The sequence below is a fragment of the Monodelphis domestica genome, chromosome 4 (assembly GCF_027887165.1).
Source record: "Monodelphis domestica isolate mMonDom1 chromosome 4, mMonDom1.pri, whole genome shotgun sequence".
Taxonomy (NCBI): Eukaryota; Metazoa; Chordata; class Mammalia; order Didelphimorphia; family Didelphidae; genus Monodelphis; species Monodelphis domestica.
In genome coordinates, this window is record NC_077230.1 from 440860934 (window position 1) to 440887083 (window position 26150).

Below are 26150 nucleotides of genomic sequence, written 5' to 3' on the forward strand. Positions count from 1 at the left end.
AGTTTCATCGGGGATATCATAAGTCACTTTGGTCCCTGGACAGGAACTCTGGCTCTTCTGTGACCTGCTGACCCATCTGCCTTCTACTAAACAATGCCAGTTCATAGTATTGGCTGATTATAATCCTCATTAGAACTATAGACCTGCCTTCTGGCATTGACACCGTGGACAAGGCAAGCCACTCCATAGTGTTCTTGGGAGGCAGAATGTCAAGCGTTGTTGTTTATAATATCTATTTCTGAGCCATCCCAGGGAAACAACAGTTTCTCCTCCTTACAACTTTTGAGATTTCTTGTTCAGGATGTATTTTGACAAACTGTATGGATCCCTCTGTTTCTGCAACCATGATTCATTGTTTAACAACCACCCTTTAGCATACTTCCTGTGAACTTGACAACTGATTGCTGTGATGATACAGGTGTTTACGCCTTACACCTAATTTCTAACAATCCAAGGCATCCTAAACATTTTATGGCAGCCTCAATTCTGGGTATAACTACTCTTAATTCAGTAATTGCATCCTTGACTGTATCCACTGCTGCTCTTTGGATGAATGGATCCAAATAAAAACCTTTCCAAACACCAGGATGGTAAGGGGAATTAACTGTTCCTAAAGAAAAAAAAGCAAGACATGAGAGAGGGAGAAGTAACTTAGAGGGTATAACAAGTTAAATTAGTTTCTCTAACAAAAGTATTATATTTTTAGAGGCTTATTAAAGATTATTAGAAATCAAGGAAATTAGAAAATACAAAATAAGAAAAGCACATGTCTAGGGCTGAATAGCCCATTCACAGCCACTTACTCTACATCTTGAGAGACTGGTGGCTTAGAAGCAAAAGGAGAGAGAAAGTAGGTGCTACAGTTAATTAAAATACCCATTTTCTTCTCAGCCCAGGTGGGCCTATGGTTGAGATTATAGGGCATTCTGGGAAGTGCCAAGGACTTCTGGGGATTGAAGTCTGGGGTTCAAATCTCCATTTTTACAAGGGGAGGGTTTGATGGAACCCTTTTCAGGATAATGAAGAGAAGAAAGGGAAGGAAAAGGTGCTGGGGTACAATAGAAAGATCCTCCAGAAAGGTCAGAGAATGAAGAGATTAGTAGGAGTAGGCCATTTCCTTTATTGGCAAGATTATTAAGCTAAAAAAGGGGGGATGCTGGAGGTCTAGTTGTCCTGGATTTTAGCAAAGCCCTTGATAAATCATTTCATCCTTTTCTTGTTAAGAAGGTGGAGAGATATGGAGTAAACTACAATATAGTTGGCCAGATAGTTAGACTCAGAACAGTTGTTAATGGTTCTAAGTAAGTATGAGAAGAGATCCCCAGTGGTTAACACAAGGATTTGTGCTTGGCCCTGAGTTGCTTGTCTTTGTCATCAATAGCATGGATGAAGACCTAGATGGCTTTATCAGAAGGTTTCCTGCTGACACAAAGCAAAGAGAGCTACACCTAACACACTGAGTGACAGAGTCAGGATCCAAAAAGCTCTTTACAGATTAGAGTATTGGTCCTATTTTTTCCTTATGATTATATTTCAAATTAATGTATTTTCTTGGTACTCCCATGCATTTTATGTTATCCATTTAAAAGCATCCTTCTAAGGTCCAGACAGAACCAAGCCAGATTCATTGGACTGACTGCCAAAGGGATAAGTGACACAAAAATTTGAAGAACCTCCAGGCTAGAATATTGGGCTGAATCTAATTGAATGAAATTAAACAGAATTTCCTCAATAGCCAGTCAGGTTGCCTGAATTTTCTAGATGACACAGTAGAAAGATCATTGGCTATGTGATCCTAGGCAAGTTACTTAACCTTTTTCAGCCAGTTTACTCAGTCTTTAACTGGAAATAATGATAGTGCCAGAGAGAAAGTGAGACACACACACACACACACACACACACACACACACACACAGAGAGAGAGAGAGAGAGAGAGAGAGAGAGAGAGAGAGAGAGAGAGAGAGAGAGTCAGAGAGAGACAGAGAATCAGAGAGAGACAGAGACAGAGACAGAGACAGAGGTTTGCAAAGTCTTAGGTTTGGGGAAAAAATCAACCTCACAGGTATAAGAAAGAGCAAGAATGGTCAGACAGCAACAGTTATGTAAAAAGATCTGAGGATTCCAATTGCCTGCAAGCCCAATATAAGATGCCAGCAGTTTGATATGGCAGCCAAAAAAGCTAATGGGATATGGGGCTACTCTAAGAGGGGCATGACTTCCAGGAATAGAAAGATAATATAGTCTGTGGAGTACTGTGGTCACATTGGAGTTTTATGGTAAGCAGAACACTGATCAACTGGAAACCAGCCAAAGGAAATAATGTAAGATCAGGAAGGGTCTTGAGTCCGTGTCATATGGATATTGACTGACAGACCTAAGGAAAGTTTGATGAAGAGGAAAAAAAGCTCATGAAGGACATTATAGCTCTCATCAAGTCTTGGAAGGGCTGTCAAGTGGAAGAGAGCTCAGATTAGTTGCATTTGGTTCCAGAGTGCAGGAGCAATGGAGAGAGGGGATGGCAAGGCTCATTTAGGTTTGATGTCAGAAAGAATGTCTTCCCAATAAAGACCCAATCAAAAACCCAAAATGGATTTCCTTGAGAAGTTCTGAATCCCCCCTCTTTGGACGTCTTCTCCCAAGAGCTGAACAGCTACTTGTCTGGAATGTCGCATACGGAAATTCTTCCCTACATGGCTAAGATGCAGAAGTTAACCAAAAGAGTCCTTTCCAGTCACTGAATTCTGGGTTTTCTGTGATTCTATGATACTCTCTTCACTCACCAGGCCAACACCTCAGTTTAAACCCTCCATTTCCCAGATTCCACACTGCCAATAGACTCTTCCTGAGGAATATGTCTGACTGACACTGCCCTACTCAACAATTGTCAGTGACTTCTAAGACCCAACACAAACTCCCCTTTCTGGGAGGAATACTGGCAACATCAAGTTCAGCTTCAAAACAACACAAGTCTGAACCACAAGGTGGCACTCTGAGCCCTGAGGATTTCAAGATCCTGATGGACAGTGACTATTAACAGAATGTCAGGGAGAGTGTTTTATTTTCTTTTACTTTTTCTCCATTACATGTAAAAGCAATTTTATGTTTTTAAATGCTTGAATTTCAAATTGTTTCCATTTCCTCTACTTGAGAAGGCAAGCAATTTGATATAAATTATATATGTGCCGTTATACTTTTTTGTTCCATATTAGCCATTTCGTCAAAGAAAACCCACAACAAAAAAAGTAAATAAATAAAAGAAAAAACTTTCAGATTGCTTCAATTTACATTCAGACTCCCATCAGTTTCTTTTTCTTTGCAGGTGGCTAGGATTTTGCATTAGAAGTCCTTTTGAATTGTCTTGGATCTTTGCATTGCTGAGAATAAGTCATCCAGAGTTGAACCTGATATATTGCCAGTACTGTGTAGAATGTTCTACTGGATCTACTCACTTCACTTTGCATCTTCCTAAGGAAGCATCCTACTAATCATTTCTTATCCATTACAATCCTTTGCCACAGCTCGTTTAGTCATTCCCCAATTGATGGGCATCTCCTCAATTCACAATTCTTTGCCACCACATAAAGAGCTCCTGGAAGTATTTTTGTATATAGAGATCCTTTCCCCACCTTTAATCTCTTTAGGATACAGAACTAACAGTGGTCTTGCTGGGTCAAATGCTCTGCAGGTTTATAGCCCTTTGGGCATGATTCCAAAATGATCTCCAGAATGGTTGGGTTAGTTCACAACTCCACCAATACAGCATTTGAATACCTGTTTTGCCACATCCCCTCCAACATTTTTGATTTTCTGTTTCTGACATATTAGTCAATTGATAGATATGAGGTAGTACCTGAAAGTTGTTTTAACTTGCTTTTCTCTTGATTTAGAGCATTTTTATGTGACCACAGATAGCTTTGCTTTCTTCTTCTGAAAACTATTTGTAAATTTTGACCACTTATCAATTGGGGAATGACTCATATTCTTATAAATTGAACTTACTTCTCTATACATTTAAGAAATAAAACTTTCATCAGAGAAACTTGTAAGTTTATTTTTCCCCAGTTTCCTTCTTTCCTTATAATCTTGACCACATCAGTTGGTTTGTGCAAAATCTTTTAATTTAATGTACTCAGTACCCTCTACCTCTTTTTGGTCATAAATTCTTCCCTCATTCATAGATCTGACAGATAGATTATTCCATGCTCCCCTAATTTCCTATGGTAGCACCTTTTATGTCTACATCATGTACCTTTTTAACCTTATCTTAGCTACCAACCATTTGTAGGGGAAGTAACTGTGAAAGCTATAGCATCTATAAGTCCCTCCATGGGCAGTGGTGACAGCAGGAATGACAACTTGAGATCCCCTTTCCTAGTGATGAATCATGCTGATGGTGATCCATCCTCCATCCTATGGTACAAGGTAGACCCAGGCTCTACCCAACACTAGAAGTTCATCCTCTATCCATCCTCCTCTCTTTTTCTTGACTTGGTAGAGATTGGGGATCTATCCACAATCTTTTCAGACCAAAGCTGACCCTTCTGCCTCTTCTCCAGCCCTAATATAAGATTTAATTCCCTGAGATAGGACCAACCCTAAAGAGTCAAAGGGAGGTCAGTAGACAGGTAAGGCAAACCAAGAGTAAATCTGGAGGAAAGCAAACCTTATTGATCAGGCCAGCAACAACCAATAAATGAGTTGGTCAGTGATCTCTCTCAGTGAGAGATCAAAGACATACAGCATCTGGGGTCATCAAACACAATTTTAGAAGCTCATTATTCAGCACTCCCCTAGACATGCATGTCTACTTGATGGATATCTAATGAGGAGGAGCAATAATCTTTACAGAGTCTCCCCAATTCCTGGATGATGCTAGAAAATCACGTGCCTAGTCCTTGGATTCCAGTATCCAGAAGAAGAAATCAGCTCATACCTGATTTTGTTCAATACTTTTCAGTGAAAGACTCAAGAATGCTGTCCTGTTGCCCACAGACATACCTGTCCAAGTGGAAATTTGTTCTCCATAATTTCATTTTATCACTTCAAATTGAAAGATGCTCTGGGGTAGAGACATGAAAAGCATCCCTTGGCTTTTTAGGAACAAAAGAATGAGGAAACAGGTTTGAAGGACAAACCTGAGACTCAGTAGATAGGATTCAATATCCAGAATAAAACTTCTCAGACTTGAGCACAGGTCTTTGTGACTCTGAAGCCAGTCTACTATACACTGTGCATTAATACAAATTATAAGCAAAATAAATTTAAAGACACAGGACAACTTGAGATGGCAAAAAGTAACATGAGTCACCGAGAAGATAAGGGAAGGTCTCACATCAAAAGGTGATCTGAAAGGAATCATTGAGGGGGATTGAGGTGGCAAGAGCAACTCCATAGCCAACTTGGACCAATAGGGAAGAACTAGGTGCTAAAAGGGTCTTCATAAAGATATTATGGGGAGGAGAGGTTTGAAGGGAGAAGTAAGCATTTCATCTGAGACTTTGTCATAGAGGAGAGGAAAATGGGGTCTAGCCCTCAAAGCACCTTCACCTTGGGAATAACAATGGAAGACAGCCAATGTCTATTTGGCCCAAATCAAGAGCTTTTGACTCAATTCAAGATACTAAAATAAATGGTTTAGAGAAAGGATTGACAAGACAAAGGACTGTCTATGGGGGAAGAAGTCAGCCCAAGAGGGATGGGAAGCCATCAAAAAGGACACAGCCACATCAGGGAGAAAGAACATGGAGAGAGAATTAAAATACTTGTGTGGATACCCATCGAGCGATTCCTTGACCAGGGTAGATTTTAAGCCAGTCATACAGAAGAAAGAAACCAGAGCAAATAATGGAATAACTTGGATTTTATGGCCCAGTCCTGGGTCATGGATCCCATCCATCTCTCCACCCACTCCGATGTACACCTGCACACAGTCCCACACACATACTTGAGAGTGCTCTCCCATTCCTACCCCTTGTTCCCAATACCAAACACAGGTTCTGTCCCAGACCCAGAGAAATGAGAAAGGGTCAGGGCAAAGGGTGAGTTAACCCAAGTTCTCTTCAGCATCACTGGTCCCTGCTCCAAGAGTTGGAGGATCATTTACTGTACCCATCCAGGACCCAGGACTCTACAAGGGGATACCCATCTTTCTGGAGGGGGAGAGCAGGACCCAATGTGGTTTGTTTCCAGAGCTATTGTTTCATGACTTCTCTCCCCTAACACCCTCAAAGCTAGACCAAAGTTTTCACATAAAAAACTTGTGATATGGGAGGTGCCTCTTCTCATCACTGCTGTGACTTCCTCTCCTAATGTCAGAGATGCACAACTGCTAACCCCAGAGTAACCACAGGCTGTCCTCCCCTTGGGTCCCCTTTGTAAAGAGTTAGTTGATAGAGGCATATAATAAGAAAGAAACTAGCAAGCTATTGAGGAGCTATCTGTGTTGTCTAAGAGTTAAAATTTGGGGGGAAACTGAGGCAGGTAGAAATTAGTTTCTTTCTAGAAGTATTATATTTTTAGAGGTTTATTTAAGATAAGGAATTTAAGAATATACAAGCAAGGGAAACAGGTGCTAGGTGGGCCTAGAGGCCCATTCAATTTTCACTCACATCATAAGACGCGTCTGCTTGCCAGCAGAAACAGGAAGAGAAGAGAAGCCCCGCCATAGGCGGACACCCTTTAAATAATAATTTGCTCTCGGCCCAGGTGAGAATTCAGTGAGATTAGAGGACATTCTGGGGACTAGCAAGGACTCCTGGGGTTTAGAGTCCAGAGTTCAAGTCTCCATTTTTACATTTCCCTGTGTGATCATTTGGGGAAAAAAAGGTTTTTTTTTTCTTCCCAAAGGATCATGAAAACATAATCAACTTAAAGATTACAATAATTTGAGGATAAGTGAGGAAAAAAAAACAATAATTTCTGGACGCATTGACAAAAAGCCAGTTAGGGGGCAGTCCCCTTTGGCACGAAAGTATACATACAAATAAATGTTCGATCAACCACACCCAAAGTTCATTCTTGTGCAGCTTGTGGTCCGGAGGCTTCTTCATGGTATCTTCTCCAACAGTTCAGTTTCTGGATTCAGAGAGGTGGCATCTTCTTTACCTAAAATTCTTCTTTAAAGGAATTTAATCTTTGCCATTTAAATAATAATATTTTTTTACATTTCCCTGTGTTGTGGGTGATTGAAAAGCACAGGATCACTTAGGGATGTGTGGCTGAGTTATGAGGTATATGAATCAATTGGCAAGAGAAATTAAAAAGACATCAGAAAAATCCAAATAAAAAAGAAAATACTGGATGAAAATATAGACTATCAAAGTCTTATGTGTAAAAATTCTAAGTAAAGGAAAAATAAATCTATAACAGGTCCTTGAATCAGGGCCCAATCAAAATGATCTAAGCAATGATGCATTTACCCAGTCAGTAGCCAGGACTACAGAAAGGTACCACACTATGAAAGACAGAAAAGGGGACCAGATTATAGGAGCCAAGGTTTCGGGGATACTCGTCTGTGAGTATCTTCAAAGTGAGTGTGGACACAAGGAAAGCCTATGTCTAACAATGTTAAACACAGTAACCTTGTGTCTTCACACTACGTTCAAAACCTTTGCATTGGCCTAGAAGTGCATCAATCCATCCTGGATTGGGTTTTCTTTGGCCCTGTGCAATGACTTTTGTGTATATCTTGTCCTGAAATCAGACAAAAGTATTAAGCAAAGTCCCATAATTTATTTTAAATAATTAGTGGCATCATTTTTATAGTTCCAAGCTTTTAGGACATGCATTGACATTATAGCAAATGTATCTTAAACTTATATTACTGAAAAATCAAAAAGTTAAAGAAAATCTAAATGCTGGTGACATGTGCTTCAAATATAAAAAGGAGAGAAAATTTAAAAAACTGAAAAAGGATATTGCACATGCAAGAAAAATATAATAATAAAAGAGCTTTAAAAATAAAAATGTAGCTTATAATCTTTGACACACTGTGTCTGCTAAGAAAATATAGAATGCAAGGCTTTCTCACCAAAAATGAGATCCATTTCCTCTTCATACCTGGCCATGATCCACTGTGAGTGAAAGCAAATGAATTGAGCAAGGTAACATTTTTCATTTTTAAAGAACAGTAGTACAAATATGTAGATATCAGTATCCCCAAAATTCTCAATAGCCCAATTAATTACAATAGCAAACAAACACACTTTCATATTTCACATACGTTGCTGCTGTATGGCATGTTGAAAAGCCTATGAACTGATGGATATTTGTCACAAGTTTTTACAAATGTAGCAATCTTTCAACCTTGGTAATAAACATATTTTTAAACAAAAACTCATTTTTGGTTTTAGAATATCATCAAGAAATCCATATATCATTCTGGTGGAAGTAAAGTAGTGAGCTGAAGTGTATAAATGAGGGGTGCTCCTTTTTTGGAGGCTTTTTAGGGATACATGCCCTGGGATTAACTACCCAACTTCCATTCACATATTTAGAAATTCGGGAAGGTTGGGGGTTATAATTGTATTTCACTTCAGCTACTAGAATGGGCCTTACACCTTGTGTTAGGGGCAGGCAAATTAACCAGAGATTGTTAAAAAAAATTCCAAAAATCATGTTTTAAAAATCCTTAAAATCAAGTGAGATATTTAGCACATTAAATTTCTCAAAGGTTGCTATGCAATTGTAACCAGTTCTGATGAAGTCCATCTATCCTCTATGTGACAATTTACAAAGGCAAAAATAGAAAGGCTGTTTTTTCATATATGGGCTTAATTAGAATGATATTTGTTCAATATGGTTATAGGGGAAAAGTAACAGAATATAACAGTAGTTAAAAATCAGTACATTAAAATGATTCAGTGTAACAGAATAATATTGAATGCAGTAACATATGAACTTAAAATCACAAAGTTAAATCTTAAACAAAGCAAACAGTAAAATACAATAGAAATACAGAGATTTGTATAAACCATTGGAGTCTGAAATGCCTTAAAAATAACTTCCAGTCTCTTTAAAGTTCCTTAGGCTTTTTTTTTAATTATCCATTTAGATGTCTATTGTCAGAAGGCAAATTAATAAGGGATAAGCAATGGGGTCCAAGCGATCTGCTCAAGGTCACACCGCCAGTAAGTGTCTCAGGCCATATTCCAACCCAGGACTTCCTGTCTCTTGGCCTGGCTCTCAGTCCACTGAGGCACCCAGCTGCCTCCCCAAAGTTAGCTAAAGGGTTACAGAAAGCTGAATTTTCTTCAGGTGAAGTCAATAAAAGGATCAATGCAATTAAAAGATATCCTTGTAAAATAGCCATGCTTTTAAGTTCCTGCTTGTAAGTCTCTTCTCTCCCTTTTTCTCTCTCCCCTCAGATACCACCCACATGGAGGCCAATACCCCCATTTTTTGCCAGCTAGTAGAAATGAGTCCTGAGTGATGATCAATCTGCTCCAAGGCTAGAGTTTGTTGGGCAGGCAGGTCACCAGGTGGTCGAGATCTGGGTTAAATAGGGCCCAGGTGATTGAGAGAGAACCTGGGTGGGCAGGGCCAGGAACAGGTGATTGATATTGAATCAAGAAAGTCCAAAGCAGATGGCTGCCAGCAGGAGCTGATCAATATGGTTTTCTTAAAAAGCATCTTGGAGAAACATGGCTTAAAAAAATTTCTAGGCAGTAGCTATTAAAAGCTGGACTTAGTAGAGGAAAGAATCAGAAAAGAATCAGAAGATTGAGATAGTTCATTTTCCCGAAGTGGTTACGCCAAACTATAAGAGTTAAAATTTGGGGGGAAACTGAGGCAGGTAGAAATTGGTTTCTCTCTGCAAACAGTATTATATTTTTAGAGGTATATTTAAGATAAGGAATTTAAGAATATATAAGTAAGAGAAACACGTGCTAGGTGGGCCGAGAGGCCCATTCAATTTTCACTCACATCATGAGATGCGTCTGCTTGCCAGCAGAAACAGGAAGAGAAGAGAGACACCCCCCAACCCCCGGAGGCAGGGACACTTTAAATAATAATTTGCATTCAGCCCAGGTGAGAATTCAGTGAGATTAGAGGGCATTCTGGGAACTAGCAAGGACTCCTGGGGTTTGGAGTCCAGAGTTCAAGTCTCCATTTTTACAGTTGATTTGAGGAACTGGGTGTCCAGAAAGGAAGGATTCATCCTCCTTGGCCCTGGTGCTCTGGTCCAGCCTCAGCCCTGTCTTTGAGGACCCAGTGCTGGATAGTTCCTCCATCAGCCCCCCTCAATCAAGGTTAACAGCTATAAATCAGAAGCAGAGGAACATCCCAGCAACTGGGCCCTGTATATCTTGAAATCTCTCAGACTTGTGAATGTTAAAAATTTCCCCATCAGGGAATTCTTAATTGGAACAAATTCCCTACTGAGAAACATTCCCCATTTTGATGTGAGAACTCGCCAGGATCAGAAATGGGAGGACCTCTACTCCAACTGTACTTAAGACTGCTTTAGGGGGAAAAAACTCCTTGCTAAACAATGAAAGTACTTGGACCCATGTTTATAATAAGGCAAGGAGTTCTTTGAGCCATGCCTGTTTTTAGAATTGATACAATGGGATGCTAGGTACCTAAAAGGGTCGGACAAGTTTTTCTCTTGATGAAATTAGTTGACTCAACGGTGTTTTCTCTAGTTCAGACTTACTGAGGATCTTGGTCGACTTAGCAGGAATTTAGATGGGCAGTCCTTTGGAAAGCTTCTACAGTGATTGGTAGATGTAAGGACTTAGGGGAGGTGACATAGGAGAAAACCCCCTATATAAGAAAAAGCAGAATCTCTTAAAGATATCCTTTTGGGAAAATCCTTTTGGAGGATCTCTGATGAGGATTGCTTGGGAAGAATATCTTGAGAGAGGCTCTGGAGAAAGGAAGCTCTTGGAGGACAAATCTCTAAGGAGTTCTCACTGGAGCTCTCTCTGGTGTAGTCAGCTGAGATGGAGCTGGCCTGGTGTCACTAGAATCCTTGTTTAGTCAGACCTTGTGGTGAGTGTTAAAAAACTGACTGATTTCTCTTTTAAGACTCAGGTCTAGGCCATATTGGCTTGAGGCCCTTCATTTATTCCTTTCTACTCTCTCTCTCTTTGATTACTCATTGTATTGTTAATTAAAAATCTTTATAAAACCCAATTGACTTGGGTATTTGAATAATTGGAAATATTTCCCTGGTGACCACCTTATATTTGATTTAAAAACCAAGACACTGTAGTGAAACATATTTTCTGCGGTCAAATTTACTCACCCTCTCTTATATCTATCACAATTTATATCTTCCACCATTTTAACACACTACAGTTTATGGGCTTCACTATTTTAAATCTCACAGTTTATGGCAACCTCACGAAGTTGGTGAGAAACCCTCAAAAGACTTCTGTGAAATCTTTTTCCTTTATCTCTTTGCTTTATTACTTGCCCATCAGTCAGTTTTGTTTTCTTTTTTAACTTGACTTCAAATTTACAGCTGCAAGAATGGGTGAGTAAAAAACCTTTTTGATTCTCTTTAAAATTAAGCTGTTTTAGATCTTAGCAACAGGGCCCTAAAGTCCTGGCTAGGAGAACTATTTCTAAATCCTTTCCTTTAGGGAACAACTGCCTAAATTAAGATTAAGACAAACCTGGGGAAAGTTCTGGCCTTGTTCTTCTCCCCATTTGTTTGCTTTAAAAATATGTGGTTACAGCCAGTTCACAACATACTTAACAACTGGCTATTCAGCTCCATGACCAAGCTTGTAAAATTTGCATTCTTTTTCTCTCTAAAATTTCTCATACCATGGGATTTATTGCAAAATATAATCAACACAGTACTCCCCCCTTGGGATTTTGATAGTTATAGCTATAACATGGTATTTCTTTACAAAACCCACTTCTCAGTCAAACCAACCAAGCTTTCCTTCTACTACTCAACAATATGCAGAACAAAATACTCGGCTTGAGCTTATAGAGGAAGGTCAGGGAAAGATTGTAGCTTTTATGAGAAGCATTAAAAGAGAATTAAGAACATTATCAGAAACTCTGGACACAGCTCCTCAATGCAACTTGACCTTATAACCCCCTGCTTCTAACCAACCTACCTCTCCCCCTGCCACCTTGGCCTCAGAAAACTCTAATTCTAATCAATCAACTCTAAGTTCACACCCCACCCAGGCTTCCAACCCAACACAATCATCAACTCTAAGTTCACACCCTACCCATACTTCTGATCTTAATCACCTTACCGATTCCTCCAATCCAAACACCTCTGTATACTTTCACACTTCTTCCTTGGCTCCTCCTTCTCATCCTATACAATCTACTTTAAGTTCACATTCCAACCAAAATTCACACCCTACCTCTGAATTTTCTGGCACTATGGGATTACAACAAACCCTTCCTTTTAATGTGCCCAACTCTTCTATGTCTCAGACTTACCCAATTGAAAATGGAGCAAGAAGTCTAGAAACAGGAGTACCAAATAATTTAGAAAGTTTATTTCCTTTAAGGGAAGTACCCACTTTTAATAAAAATGGAAACTTGATATCTGTAAGACATCATACAACTTTTACCCCTGAGGACTTAAAAAATTGAAGGAAGATATGCCATCATTTGAGGACAAACCAATATTAATTATAAAAAAATTAGAGAACATATTCAGAACTTTTGACCCCACTTAGTTGGATGTTGAGAATATATTAGAAGAATTATTAACAAAGAGAGAAAAAAATAAAATCGTCTCTCTGGCTAATCAAAAACAAGGTAGAAGAGGACATTATTGGCCAACTGAAGATTCACATTGGAACCCCAATGTTGAACTAGATTACACAAAACTAAACCAGGCCAGAGAAGCATTACTGACAGCCATGAGAGCTTGCTCTGATAGACCTGAAAAATGGACAAAATTTGAAAAAACCCGACAACATATTGATGAAACACCCTCCCAGTTTATGGACAGACTTATTGACGTAGGGAATACATATATGGACCTTGATTTATCCAGAGAAAGAGATATTAGAAAAATATGTAGACAATTTGTTAAGAATTGTTGTTCAGTGGTAAAAGACTACTTTAGAACTAGCTGTCCTAATTGGGATTCTGTGGACCTTGATGAACTAAGGAGAGTAGCAACCTATGTTTATAAAGGTCGTGTAAAAAGACCTGAGGAAGACAATACATCAGTGGAAGATTTAAAGAAAGAAATTGAAATGTTAAAGAGACAATTGAAAAATAAGGGAGAGACTATAGCCCCTTTGAGGGAATTCACAAATAAATCAATAACTTGCCACTTCTGTGAGAAGAAGGGCCACAAAATGATGGAATGTAGAACCTTTCTTAAGATGATTGGAAGGAATATGCAGTTTAATAAGAGCTTTAGAAATAACTATAGAAATGATGATAATGGTCATAGAAACCAGAATAACTATAATGATGATAATGGTCATAGAAACCAGAATTTTAGAAATTCTAGAAATTATAATGAAGATTATGGAAATAACTATAATGAACATAGAAATAAGAACTTTAGAAACCAGAATTATAGAAATAGGAACTGGGAAAATAATGACAATGCTCCAAATGAAGAAAATGATAATACCCAACAACAAAATATAAGAAATGGAGCTCGTCCAAAAAACAGTCAAGGTGCCCTTCAGGGGGGTGCCCAAAAAATATCCCAAACACAATGGTGGCGTCTGGTGGGGGGGCTGAGGCACAGGAATCAGAGGATACAACCTTTGATTTTCCAGACCCTGATGTCCTACTACCCGTTGTCCCTATCCACTGCCCTCCCCATACTAATGAACCCCATGTTACCTTAAAGGTGAGTAACACTTATTTATGATTGTCTATTAGACACTGGAGCTACCAGGTCTGTATTGAAGAATGTACCAGATTTAAATTGTTATTCCATTGATTCACAAAGTGTAATGGGAGTATCAGGAATACCCCAAAGAGTTGAAAAACTTGCCCCTAGAATGGTGTCTGTAGGACCCCTAGAGATACAACATTTCTTTCTTTTAATGCCTGACTCCCCTTTAAATTTGCTAGGGAGAGACCTATGCAAACTCAGAGCCACAATAACTTGTTCACCAGATGGTTCTTTATCATTGGAAGTACCAGAGGAATCTTTAAATTTACTCCCTGTACTTCTCTCAGAAAACCAGGAGGCAAAAGAGCCTTCCACTTTTGAAATACCTAAAGATATTCCAGAGTCTCTTTGGGCCACATCTTCTTCCGATGTAGGCTTACTTAAATCTGCTGTTCCTGTACAGATCAAAACTAAATCTTAGGGGAGGTGACATGGGAGAAAAACCTCTATATAAGAAAAAGCAGAATCTCTTGAGGATATATGCTTTTGGAGAAATCCTTTTGGAGGATCTCTGATGAGGATTGCTTGGGAAGAATCTCTTGAGAAAGGCCTTTTGGAACAGTCTCTGGCTGGAAGGCTCTCTGGTGAAGTCAGCTGAAATGGAGGTGGCCTGGTGTCATTAGAATCCTTGTTTAGTCAGACCTTGTGGTGAATGTTAAAAAACTGACTGATTTCTCTCTTAAGACTCAGGTCTAGGCCATATTGGCTTGAGGCCCTTCATAATTATTCCTTTCTTACTCTCTCTCTCTTTCTTTGATTACTCATTGTATTGTTAATTAAAATCTCTATAAAACCCAATTGTCTTGGGTATTTGAATAATTGGGAATATTTCCCTGGCGACCACCTTATATTTGATTTAAAAACCAAGACACTGTAGTGAAACATATTTTCTGCGGTCAAATTTACTCACCCTCTCTTATATCTATCACAATTTATATCTTCCACCATTTTAACTCACTACAGTTTAAGACCTCAACCATTTTAAATCTCACAGCCCTCAGTCTCTCTCTGACCTTCGTGATTGATCCTTTCTATTCCATAGACACATTCTTCCCCCAACCTCTATTACCCAAGACTTGTCTCTGATTCTCCCTCTATTCTTAAACCCAGCATTTAGGACTCTCCAAAGCAAAAGAGGTGAGGAGATACACATGAAAGAAAGGGCATGAGGCCCCAGCCCCCTCCTCAGCTTCTTGACTCCTTTCTTATTTTATCAAAGCTCCATAGGATCTGCCTGGTTTTCCTCAGTCTACCACAAGGCATTCTCTGGGGGGACTCACCTGTTTCTATTTGGTCTGTACCTGCTCAGCCTGGGACAGTTTGAGTGATTGGTTAACTGATTGGATTGTCTAGGTTTTGTATACAACAAGTTTATACCTCTGATTGCTTGATTCTGTAATTTAAAGAAGAGTCATTACTTGATAGCAGCTAAATGACATAGGAGATTGATCTTGGAATAGGGCAAGTCCTGCCTCAGTCATTGGTCAAATCATTTCAATGTCCCATGCCTCAATTTCTACAGAATAAGAATAATGATAGTACCTCCCTCTCAGAGTTGTTATGAGATCAAATATGATAAAATATAAAGTACTCTGTAAAACTTAAGTTGTATACAAATGCTACTTAGTGGTAGTAGTAGAAAGTCAATAATAGTCAAGAAAACTGTATTAAGTACCTGCCATATACCAGACACCTTACAGGAAAGGCAAAAGACAATCCCTGCCCTTACGGAGATCACAATGGAGAAGGACAAAATATTTTTAAAAGATGTGAATATTATGTTTTGCTTTCCCAAGTGTTAGACTCTTCACAAGAATGTGTAGCATTCACCTGACACCTATCAGACTGGCCAATATGGCAGTAAGAAAAGTGGCAAATGTTGGAGGGAAAGTGGCAAAATTGGGATACTGATACATTGTTGGTTAAGTTGTGAACTGATCCAACCATTTTGAAGGGCAAGTTGGAACTATGCTCAAAGGGCTATGAAATGGTGAATACTTTGATCCAGTAATACCCCTACTGTGTCTGCATCCCAAAAAGACAATAAAAAGGGAAAAGGACCTACTTGTACAGAAATATTTCTAGCAGTTCTTTTCATGGTGGCAAAAAAATTGTAAAATGAGGGGATATACATTGATTAGGGAATGGCTGAAGAGATTGTGGTATAAGTTGGTGATGGGATACTATTGTGCTATAATAAATTATAAGCAAGACAATTTCAGAAAAGGCTGGAAAGATCTGCAGGAACTGATGCAGAGCAAAATAAGCAGATCTGGGAGAACATTGTACACAGTAACAGCAATATTGGACAAGAATTATCTGTGAAAACTTCACTACTCTCAGCAATGCATTGGGGCAATCCTGAAGGACTTATGACAGGGAGAGCACAGTTTAATAAATCCATATACTGTCTCCTCAATCATTTCATCTTTTTCCCTGCCACGGATGACAGACCATCCCACCAAAGAAGGTTGCCCTAATAAACAAAATCATGGAATTGCAAGAATTTCAAAATCCTATGTGTAACCTCCTGCAGTTACCTATTATTATTTCCATTGGTGGACACCTGAGAAGGAGATTGAAAACTGATGGAAAGTGGGTAGAGAAGAGAAAGAGAAACAGAGACAGAGACAGAGACAGAGAGCCAGAGACAGACAGAGAGAGAGAGAGAGAGAGAGAGAGAGAGAGAGAGAGAGAGAGAGAGAGAGAGAGAAAGGAATAAAGACTCAGAGACAAGGAGTTAAAAAATATGGGCTCCATCATGTGTGCTCTTCTGATGGAATTGAGAGAGAGGACTCTACATGTGTCCCCAAACTTTTATTGAAGAATTTAGGAATGTGGAGTGGGAGGTAGCTGAAGAACATGTGACATGGCATAGGCTCTAACACTGGCCCAGTTGACAATCACATAATCAAAGAGGAGGACGTTAATCAAGCATGTGACTTGGTAAGGAATGTGGTCTAACAAGGTGGGAGCTAGGACCCTGTGGCCAATAATGTCCTGCTCAGGAATTCTTTTGTCCTTTGGACCAAAGATTTGGAAATACAATAATCAAAAGTAACATGACCATGAGTCTGGTATATGAACACATAAGATACAATATCAATACACCAATAATACTTTAAAATGCTAATATGCCTGGTATGCTGCACTATGAGATCAGAGAGCCCAAGCAGCCCATTCTACATATGGGTACAAAAGAGGAACACAAGAGAATGGCATTTGTCCCAATAAAGATAGTGAGACTCATATTACTCTCTCCCAAAAGCTATTGAAAGATAAATGTTTTATAACCCATAAAGGGTAATGAATATGTCAAGTCACCATCATCATCATTATTTTCATCAACTTCATCACCATCATTATTGTCTCCATTATTATCATCATCTTCATTTCCAACATCATCTCCATCATCACCACCACCATTATTGTGACCAAGACTCGGAAACAGGATTCTTTTTTCTTTTTTAACAATTTTTGGTATTATGCATTAGTCTAGCAGAGCCATCAGAGATGTGTTCTTGGGTGCTCACTTCACTATGTCTCCAGAATCCCCTGGTAATAGACAAATAACCCTGCATTGAGAAAATACTTCACCAAAGACACCTGAGTATAGAGCAGAGGAGGGTCACATTGCTTGGTGTAAAGCTCCTTTCATTTTAGGGGTCCAAGAATGAGGGCCTTAACACAGAACATATGGAATCTGGATGGGTCCTGTTGGAAGCCATAGATCTGGAGTAATCAGTGTTATCTTCAGGGAACTTCTTGAGGTATTTCTAGAACACAGCAGATGCCCTGAGCTTTGGCTACATTTTTACCTTATCTCCATGTACCTGTAGATGCTTTGAAAGCCCTCTTATGAAGAAGGGAAGAAAGAAGAGGGGCTGAGAAAAGCTTCAATACCAGTGTTGTGGCAATTAGAGGAATAACGGATACATGGCCACAAGAGAGGGACAGGGGTAGTAAGCCTTGGACAGGAGGTCAGGGGTAGAGTGGAGCACAACAGAGGAGAGATAGTGATGGAATCCACAGGTCCAGCTGGGTGTTGGCCAGATCACTTTCCCTCATTCAGTCATTCTGGGGAGGAGCACAAAAAAATGCCACCTATCACCCCCCCCCTTATTGAGGGCTGAAGATGCCTGTCATCTCTTCGTTTGCTCCAGCTACTCTCTTTGGTTTTGATTCCACCATCATCTTCATCATGCCCAGGGCTGAGTTAACCTCTGACACTCCCCCATACACACACATAACTCTCCATTTTACTTTGTTTACTGTCTTGCCCTTTGAGAGCAGGGACTAGTTTTCATTTTTCTTTTTTGCATCATTAGTGTTTACCACAGTGCCTGGCACGTAGAAGGAACTTAATAAATGGTTATCACACCATGTTGTATCACTCACTAATTCATCCACTCATTTATTTATTGTGCCTGCTATGTACAAAACTCATCTAACATAAAAATAAAAGCAAAATAAATTAGTTTTTGCCCTCAAAGAGATCACATTCTACTGGAGAGGGGGAAGGAGCAATACAAGACGTATACAATGAACAAATACTAAGTATACAACAGTAATGCTGAGTCATTTCAAGAAGGAGAAGGAGAACTGGGAGGAGGGAAGAAGCAGGGCTAGTCAGGATCTAGATAGGACTTGGCACCTGAGAAGGTCATCAAAGGAAACTAGAGATTAGAGAAAGCACAAGAGAGAGAAGGCAATAGTGTGGGAAGGAGCACTGCACAGGCAAATGTCTGGAGGGAAGACCCTTCCCACAGAACCTCAAACACTAGGGAATCATCCAGAGTTTGGTAGGCAGCAAATGTTTATTCCTCTCTGCTCCTTTCTCTGCTTTCTAGATTCTTGGTCTAGCTACTCAAGCCTTGGGTCCCTTTTAGAGCTTTTGTCCTCACTCCTCCTCCAGTCATTACAGGCATCACCTAGAATGAACCCTAGAATTATGAGAATCAGTGTGGACAGGCCAATTTGTATGAGATTCTCCGTGGTATAATCCTTTTCAATGGAATCTGAGGAACAGAAGGACAGAGACTGTTACTGACACAAGAATGGTACTTCTCTATTTCAAGAGGCCTTTGAAATGCCCCAGACTCGAGCCCAGTCCATCCTCCCTTCCTGTTATCTGGGAGTTCCCAGCAACTCACCTGTCTTCAACTCTCGACAGCTTGGCCTGGGATAGGATCCCAGTGGAGCTCCTGTGAAGAAGAAAAGGCAAAGGAAAGAAGTTGGGACTCACTTTCCTTCCCTTCCCCCCATACTTCCAGGGAAATGGATTCCTCATCTTTTGTCCTTTCCTCCCCTTCCTCTGACCCTGCCCCCTGGTGAACCTAGAACATCATCCTTTCTACCACTACCATTTCCCCAGAACAGAGGCGGTTCTTGAGATAGCAAACAGAAGGGTACAACGAGGGCATCTGAGACCACAAGGCATCATGGAGAGGCAGCTGTGAAAGGCATGCCAATGTGTCCAATAGATCCTGAAAGGTCAACGTAACTGGAGTGTGGGTTGCCCTGCAGCTGGCAAGGAGTCAGCAAGGTAGAAAATGTCGGTGTAGACTTGTATTAGAAAAAGTGGGTTGGCTGGCTCCTGGGACAAAGGGCACAAACCTTTGTGCTTGGGGAGTTGAAGAGGAAAATGGGGCAGAGAAGAGGCAGCTCAGTATGCTGGGAAATGGAGGGAGGAGGCTGTATCTCCCTCTGGGCAAGGGACCTGGGGAGCAATAATCATTGGTGACTGGGGGAACAGATGCTGACCTTTGGGGAAATAGCCATGAGTCCTGATCTGACTCAGCCTGCCCAGAGGGGAACAGCATGGATTCTTTCTTGGTGATGGAGTCCCCAGGACCAGTAGTTTTTGCCTGAACCCCTCTCATGTCCTGGGCTCTAAAGTAGGTAGAACAGGGCATGGAAGCACCTGTGGGTACAGAGTACTGAAAACCTTCTTTAATGTGAACAGACAATGAGAGGGTTGTATGAATTTTTGTTTAAGGCAATTAAATAATACTGGATTCCAACCAAAGGAATTCTCATCTAAATGAAGGTGGAGTCAAAAATCATCAGGCCAGTTTAGAGAAAGACTGGATGTGTAACTGAAAGCCCAGCTTGAGAATGAATACTATTCCCATGTGGTCCGTAGGATGCCAGTCCAATGTGGGAATATTTTGTTGGAGGTGAAGGTTTTGCCCAGGGCTTCCTGAGTTAGGAAATGATTACTCCCAGTGCATCCTTTGTTCAGTCATCTCTCAGAAGCCCTCCCCCAGACTCCTCATTCCCCAGAACTCCCAGGGAGTTAGAGTACATCCCTCTATCCCCATTTCCTCCACCTTGCCAACATTGCTTAAATATGCTCCCTCCTCAGCTATGTCACTATACCACCCTGATGTAGACCCTCATTGTCGTATGCCTGGACCACTGAAGTAACCTTTTTGAGCTTGGCCTCTGCCCCAACTCTCTCTTCTAAAAGTATAGGTCCAACTCCCCTCCTCAATAAACTCCAGTGGCTCCCTTTATCCCCAGGATCCGAGGGAAAGTCCTCGGGTTTTCAGTCCCCTCCTTACCTTTCGGCCCTTCTTGCATTATATGCCCTCCACTCATTCTATGATCCCTCTTCACTGGTCCCTTGGATGATGGTCCTCTGTGACACTCCATCCCCTGAATGGGTGCCTTTTCATTGGCTGGTATACTCTACCCCATCACCTCCTCTGCTCTTTGTCTCAAGACTCAGATCAAATCCTTCTTTCTTTCCCACTTAGTGCTTTCCCTCTGAAATGATCATCCATGTACCGCATCTAAGGTGGTTTACATGGGTTTGACATGGTGGCCATCTCAGGCTCCTCATCCCCCCACTGCTTCCTGGGGTCCCCAGATCTCCCCTCACCTGTCACCCAGATCTCCAGGACCTCACTGGGCTCAGACACCTGGGATCCCTCCTTCCCATGGTAGATGCAGCTGTAGTTGCCGGCATCCTGGGCCCTCACAGAGAGGAGGGGGAAGACAGCTGAGGTCCCCGCTGGGCTCTGGCTCTGCAAGGGCTGAGGGGTCCCCGCCTTCAGCAGAGCGAATGTCACCCCCCAGAGGGGGGACTGAAGAGGCTGCCGGCACTGGAGCGTCAGATGCGTGCCCGGCTCCACCACAAGGCTTGGGAGGGCTGAGAGGGAGGGCTTGGGGAGAGATCCTGTGGGAGGAAGAACACAGGATGGGGGTCACCTGGCTCAAGTCTGCTCTGCCCAGCCTCTGTCAGCGAGGCTGTCGGGCTAAAAGCTCTGTCGGCCTTTTCTAGGTGCAGCGACTAGGCGATGTGCGGAGGCTTTCCATGCCAAGGTGCTCTCCCACCCCGGTCCTGCATCCGATTGCCTCCCTGGAGGGAAGACCTTCAGCCCTCGCTTCTTTCTCATCTCAGGGAGCACAGCTGGGCTCAGTGCTAAGTCTCGACGAGTGAGAAGGCTTGGGCTCCCTTCCAGGCTCCATCACTCACTTGTCGTGTGACCCTGGACAAGTCCTTTCCTCTCTCTGAGCCTCACTTTTTTGGCCTCGAGATCCTCCAAGGTCCCTTTGAGTCCTGAGGTTCTGGGACTCTCCTAACCCCCAACTCAGTCTCTGCCAGCTCTTCCCTATCCAATAGCCAGGAAGAGAATGGAAATGCCTCGTTCTGCCTAAGCCCCGCCCCCCCAGTCCTGATGGGCCCCGGGGCAGGGCTGGCTGTGTAGACACCACGCCCTTGTCTCTGGGGTAGAATTCTTCTGGGGCCCCCAGACAGCCCTCACCTGTCACCATCAGCTCCAGGGCGTCGCTGGGCTCTGAATCTCTAGCAGAGCCTCTCGGTTCCCCATAAGCACAGCGGTAGCTCCCGGCATCCTCCAGCCCGACAGAAGAGAGGAGGAAGCCTGTCCAGGCCTGAGCTGAGCTCCGGTTCTGAAGCGGCTGCTGCCTCCCAGCCTTCCAGAGGGTGAAGTTCTTCTCTTGGGGGGACAACAGCTTGGGCCTCGAGCACCAGAGAGTGACGTCGGTCCCCGGAACCACCACGAGGCCAGGCTGGGCCCACAGGCTGGGTTTGGGCCAGGGTCCTGAGGGCAAAGGACATTCCGAGGACCCCTCCCGTGCGCCCTTGGTGAGCCCCTGGTCTCCCTTCTGTGTCCAGGGCCCGTTCTGAGCTGGGACCCAGGGCTGAGTCTGGGGGGACACGAGGGCACCCCGTACTCTCCTCCGGCCTCCCCCACAGCGTCCATCCCCTCCGCTCCGGGGCCCCTAGTCACCCAGCACAGTCAGCTCCAGAGCCTGGCTGGGTGCTGACCCTCGGTGGGGCGCCGTCTTCTTGTAGTAGACACAGCGGTAGCTCCCAGTGTCCAGGGCCCTCGCGGCTGGGAGGGAGAAGTTGGCCGTGGTTCCTGCAGGGCTCCGTCGCTGCAAGAGCTCCAGGCTCTCCGCCTCCAGCAGGGCAAACGTGTAGCCCCCCGAGAGCGTGGCTGGCACGATCGGCCCCCGGCAGCCGATGGCCACTGCCGTCCCAGGGGCGACTGGGGCCTGGGGGGAGGCCGCAATGAGGGGTTTGGGGAAGACGCCTATGAAAGAAGGAAGGCAGGCAGGAAGGCGGCTGGAGGCCGAGCCCTGACCGGAGCTGCCGAGGGGAGGGAGGCCCCTCTGCCCAGTCCTGCAGGCTCGCTCATGGCTGGCTGCCAGACTCCCAGGGCCCAGCCTGATGGGAGGAGAAGAGAGATCGGGGCGTCTCCCCTCCCATCGGCACCTCTCCTCGCTGCCTCCAGAGGGCCAGGCTCTCTTCCCTCCGCCCGCTGGCCAGCAGGCTCCCAGCGCTGGTGGACTCCACTTACACAAAGCTCTTTCCTCCCAGCAGCCCGTGGGGTGAGCTTGGATCAACGCCCCATCCTAAGACCCAGGCTTTGCCCACGTCCCCTCTCCTGCCACCCAGAGTCAAGCTGGCAAAGTGTCTCCTAGGAGAGGAGGGTGACAGCTGCTCTGGCCACATCCGGGGCTTTGTCCAGCTCTGGGTCCTCCTCTGTCAGCCCCAGGGATGGGGGAGCCCCAGAGGTTCACGGAAGACACCCACCTCTCCCACAGCTCCCCAGCGTGGGAGCTGAGACAATCCAGTCCATGAGCTTAATGGCAAGGCACAGAAGGCCAGGGACCTGCCCAGGCACCTAGCCAGGACCTGCGAGGCAGAGGGGGGAGGCTAGGGTCTAAACGCCCTTCCACGGGCCCCCTTCAGCAGCCTGGGCTGGTGGGAAGGACCCGGATGCTAGAGCAAGAGCTTGAGAGCGGCGTAGACAACATGCCTGGAGGGCCAGGTTCCCAGAAGAGCTGGGTCTGAGCCGGGGTCTGAGCCGGCCTTTGGGACATGGAGGAATGACGGACAAAGAGGGGAAAAGCATTGCAGGGACGTAGAAAGGTGGGCGCAGAGGCAGAACGATGGGGCATGATGGGAGTGACAGTCATCCGTCTAGTTCCTGGGAACATAGTGAGAGCTGAAGGGAACAATGTGTTTCTGGCTTGGGCCCAAGAGAAGATGGGAAGGTTTATCTGGACGGTAAAAGGGGGTGAGCCCCTTCTCCCAGAGGCTCCCATGGCTGCCTCACCAGGGGACACTCACCAAGTGGGGAACAATCTCTGGGTCTGGACATGGCAGTCTCCAGAGAGGGATGGGGGCTGCTCTCTCAGGTCTGCCCCTCCCCCAGGATGGCACCCCTCACCTGTCACCACCACAGCCAGGGGCTCGCTGAGCTCTGACCACAAGGCTCCCTGCCCATAGCGGCAGCTGTAGCTTCTGGCATCTCTCAGGCCCTCCACATTCCAGAGCGAGAACTCTGCCAAGTGCCCGGATGCGTTTCTCTCTTCTCTGAGCTCTCCGTCCTGCCACAGCTGGAACATCTCTCTTCCCGGTTGTCCCTGGCACCTGAGGGTCACATCAGCTCCCCTAGAGACCACAGCACTTGGGACAGCCCAGAGGGTGGGTCTGGGAAGGGTGTCTGAAAAGGAAACAATGTCCAGATTTCCAGGAATTCCTTTGGCCCGTGTCTCTTCCAGCTCTGAACCCTTCATCCCTTCTCTGAGTCACCATCTGTCCATTCCCATATCCCCTGCTTTCCATCCCCGATTGTCATGGGAAAGGCCATCCTGGCTGACTTAGACAGAAAGAGGGAGGAGCGTGGCAGAATATTTGGAACAACTTACCCATCTGTGCCCTAATCACCCACTCTAGACACAGCCCTGGAAGAGAATGTCAGGTTATAGAAGACTTCCTTCCAGGCCAGGTTGACCCTAGAGACAGCTCTTGCCAAAGCCCTCTGACCCTTGAATTCTCTCTGGACACAATATGGAGGAAAAGCCCAGAGGAGACACTCTTGCTCTGCCCAAGAACGTTCTGTCTCCAATTTAGGGTTCCTCCATGTCCTTGAGTGTTAGCCAGACAAGAACCTGGTCATGTTGTCCCTCCTCTCCCCAAACCTGACCCTGAAGACTCACCAACAGAGAGCAGGAAGGTGACCGTGGGGTCCATGGTAGGTCCTCCTTCAGCTCTGTCCTGGGCTGCCCAGTCCCACTGCACAGAGGGGGGAAAGTAGCTGGCCTGGAGCCCAGCCAGGATGTGGTGGCCAACCCTGCTCCTTCATACCCCTTAAACCCACGCCCTACAATTTCCGCTGTGGTAATGGTGAAAGAGGGCCAATGGTTCTTCAAAGCTTAGTTCTGAAGGGAACAGGGTGTCTTGAGATAAGCCCGGCAAAGACCAAAGTTCTGATGGATGTCTTGTATCAAGACCACTGAAGGGGACCAGAGCCAGAAAGCCCAAGATTTGCAGATCAATGGCCAGGTCTCCATACAAAAAACCTTTCCCTGAATTCCCTGGAAGGACCAAGATTAGGCAGAAAAAGGCAAATGCCGTGGCCCAGAAGGCGAGGTCTCAGACTCTCTAGGCTCAGCTAGTTATTGAGCTCATGTCCCATTCCCATGTGTCATAGAATTTCTGAATTAGTTTCATCTTCTGCAATCTTGAGATGAATAACATGAACACCAACAACAGCAGCAATGGGCCGCAATTTTACAGCACTTTCAGGTTTGCCTAATAATTTAGAAATAAATATCTTCTCATTTGATTTTCATAACAACATCAGGTACTATTTTATCCCCATTTTACAGATGAAAAAACTAAGGTACCATTTTATCCCTATTTTACAGATGAAAAAAACCAAGGTACTATTTTATCCCCATTTTGCAGATGAAAAAAACCAAGGTACTATTTTATCCCCATTTCACAGATGAAAAAACTAAGGTACACAGATGTTAAATTACTTGTTCCAGGTTCTCATAGCTAGTGAGAGTACAAGGTATGATTTGAATTCAGGTCTTCTTGACTCCAAGTCAGTTGAGAGTATGAACCTGGCACCAAGTACAGTATTCAAGAATTCGGTAAGGGGTACCCAATCTCCCAGGATTTTAATTTCCCAGTCCATACTTCTCCTTTAGACCACCCCAATGACATCACCTCTCATGCCAAGAATGAGCAATCACAGTGTTGGCTGCTTACAGTTTACTTGGACATCATAGCTACCCACAGACTTGACCCTTGACCTGGAGGTCTCAGGAGCCCTGGGAGAGAAGAGGTGAGCATTCTAGGCTTCCCAGAATGCCATTGTTCAGAGTTCCCTTGACCCAAAGTCCTATGATGTAAGCAGGCTCCAGACTAGGCGAGACCATTTATTAAGCTCCTACTAAGTGACCTGCACTGTACTGAGTGCCCTGGGTGCAAAGACAAAAAAGAGACAGGCTCCACCCTCCCAGAGTTTCCAATCCATTCATGAAGACAAAAATAGAGCTTAGTATAGGTCAGTGCAAGATCTAGAGGCAAAGGAATATCGAGGTGAATGGCACAGCTCCAGCATGAAGGACAGTTTGTTAACAACAGAACACTTCCAGAGAGCACAAATGGATGGATGGGAGAGAAGAGAATGGGCTGGTCAGGAAGGCAGTTTTGACTTGGGCAGCCCACAGCTCAGATTCCTGAGTGGACCCACTGGACAGAAGAGCAGCCACTGAACCATTGACTGAGGTGTCTCTGTGAAAGAGATGGGAAAGGGCAAAGAGCACATGTGTGTGATCAGAGGTAAGAGGCTCCCTAGTCCTGTCTGAGGCACAGTAGCTCATCAAACATTGGTCAAGCTTCTAATGTTGGCAGGCTCTAAGCTAACTTCTGGGGGTACAAAGGCAGGAACCTTCTTCAGGGGCTGCCATATTTGTGCAGGATCAACATAAAAAGAATCAATTCCAAATAACAACAAGCGTGCGC

At 43.7% G+C, this 26150-nt stretch overlaps 2 protein-coding genes across 2 annotated transcripts in view; both read right to left on the reverse strand.

The window, feature by feature from the left end:
• LOC103093153 (immunoglobulin superfamily member 1-like) overlaps nt 1-23434 on the reverse strand; it is a 103118-nt gene extending 79684 nt beyond the window's left edge. Inside the window, exons 1-5 of the mRNA XM_056826279.1 lie at nt 23102-23434; nt 22111-22738; nt 21622-21921; nt 20736-21032; nt 19003-19053 (exon numbers count right to left, since the gene is read on the reverse strand). Of these exons, the coding sequence (XP_056682257.1) occupies nt 19003-19053; nt 20736-21032; nt 21622-21921; nt 22111-22738; nt 23102-23434 (1609 nt within the window). The remainder of the gene's footprint in view (nt 1-19002; nt 19054-20735; nt 21033-21621; nt 21922-22110; nt 22739-23101) is intronic.
• Nucleotides 23435-23455: 21 nt separating this feature from the next.
• LOC107649189 (natural cytotoxicity triggering receptor 1-like) lies at nt 23456-24259 on the reverse strand. The gene is made up of 2 exons (XM_016422721.2): nt 24041-24259; nt 23456-23835 (listed from the first exon to the last, which is right to left on the reverse strand). Exons 1-2 carry the CDS (start codon nt 24042-24044, stop codon nt 23456-23458), a joined length of 384 nt encoding a protein of 127 aa, XP_016278207.2. The 5' UTR covers nt 24045-24259.
• Nucleotides 24260-26150: the final 1891 nt, after the last annotated feature.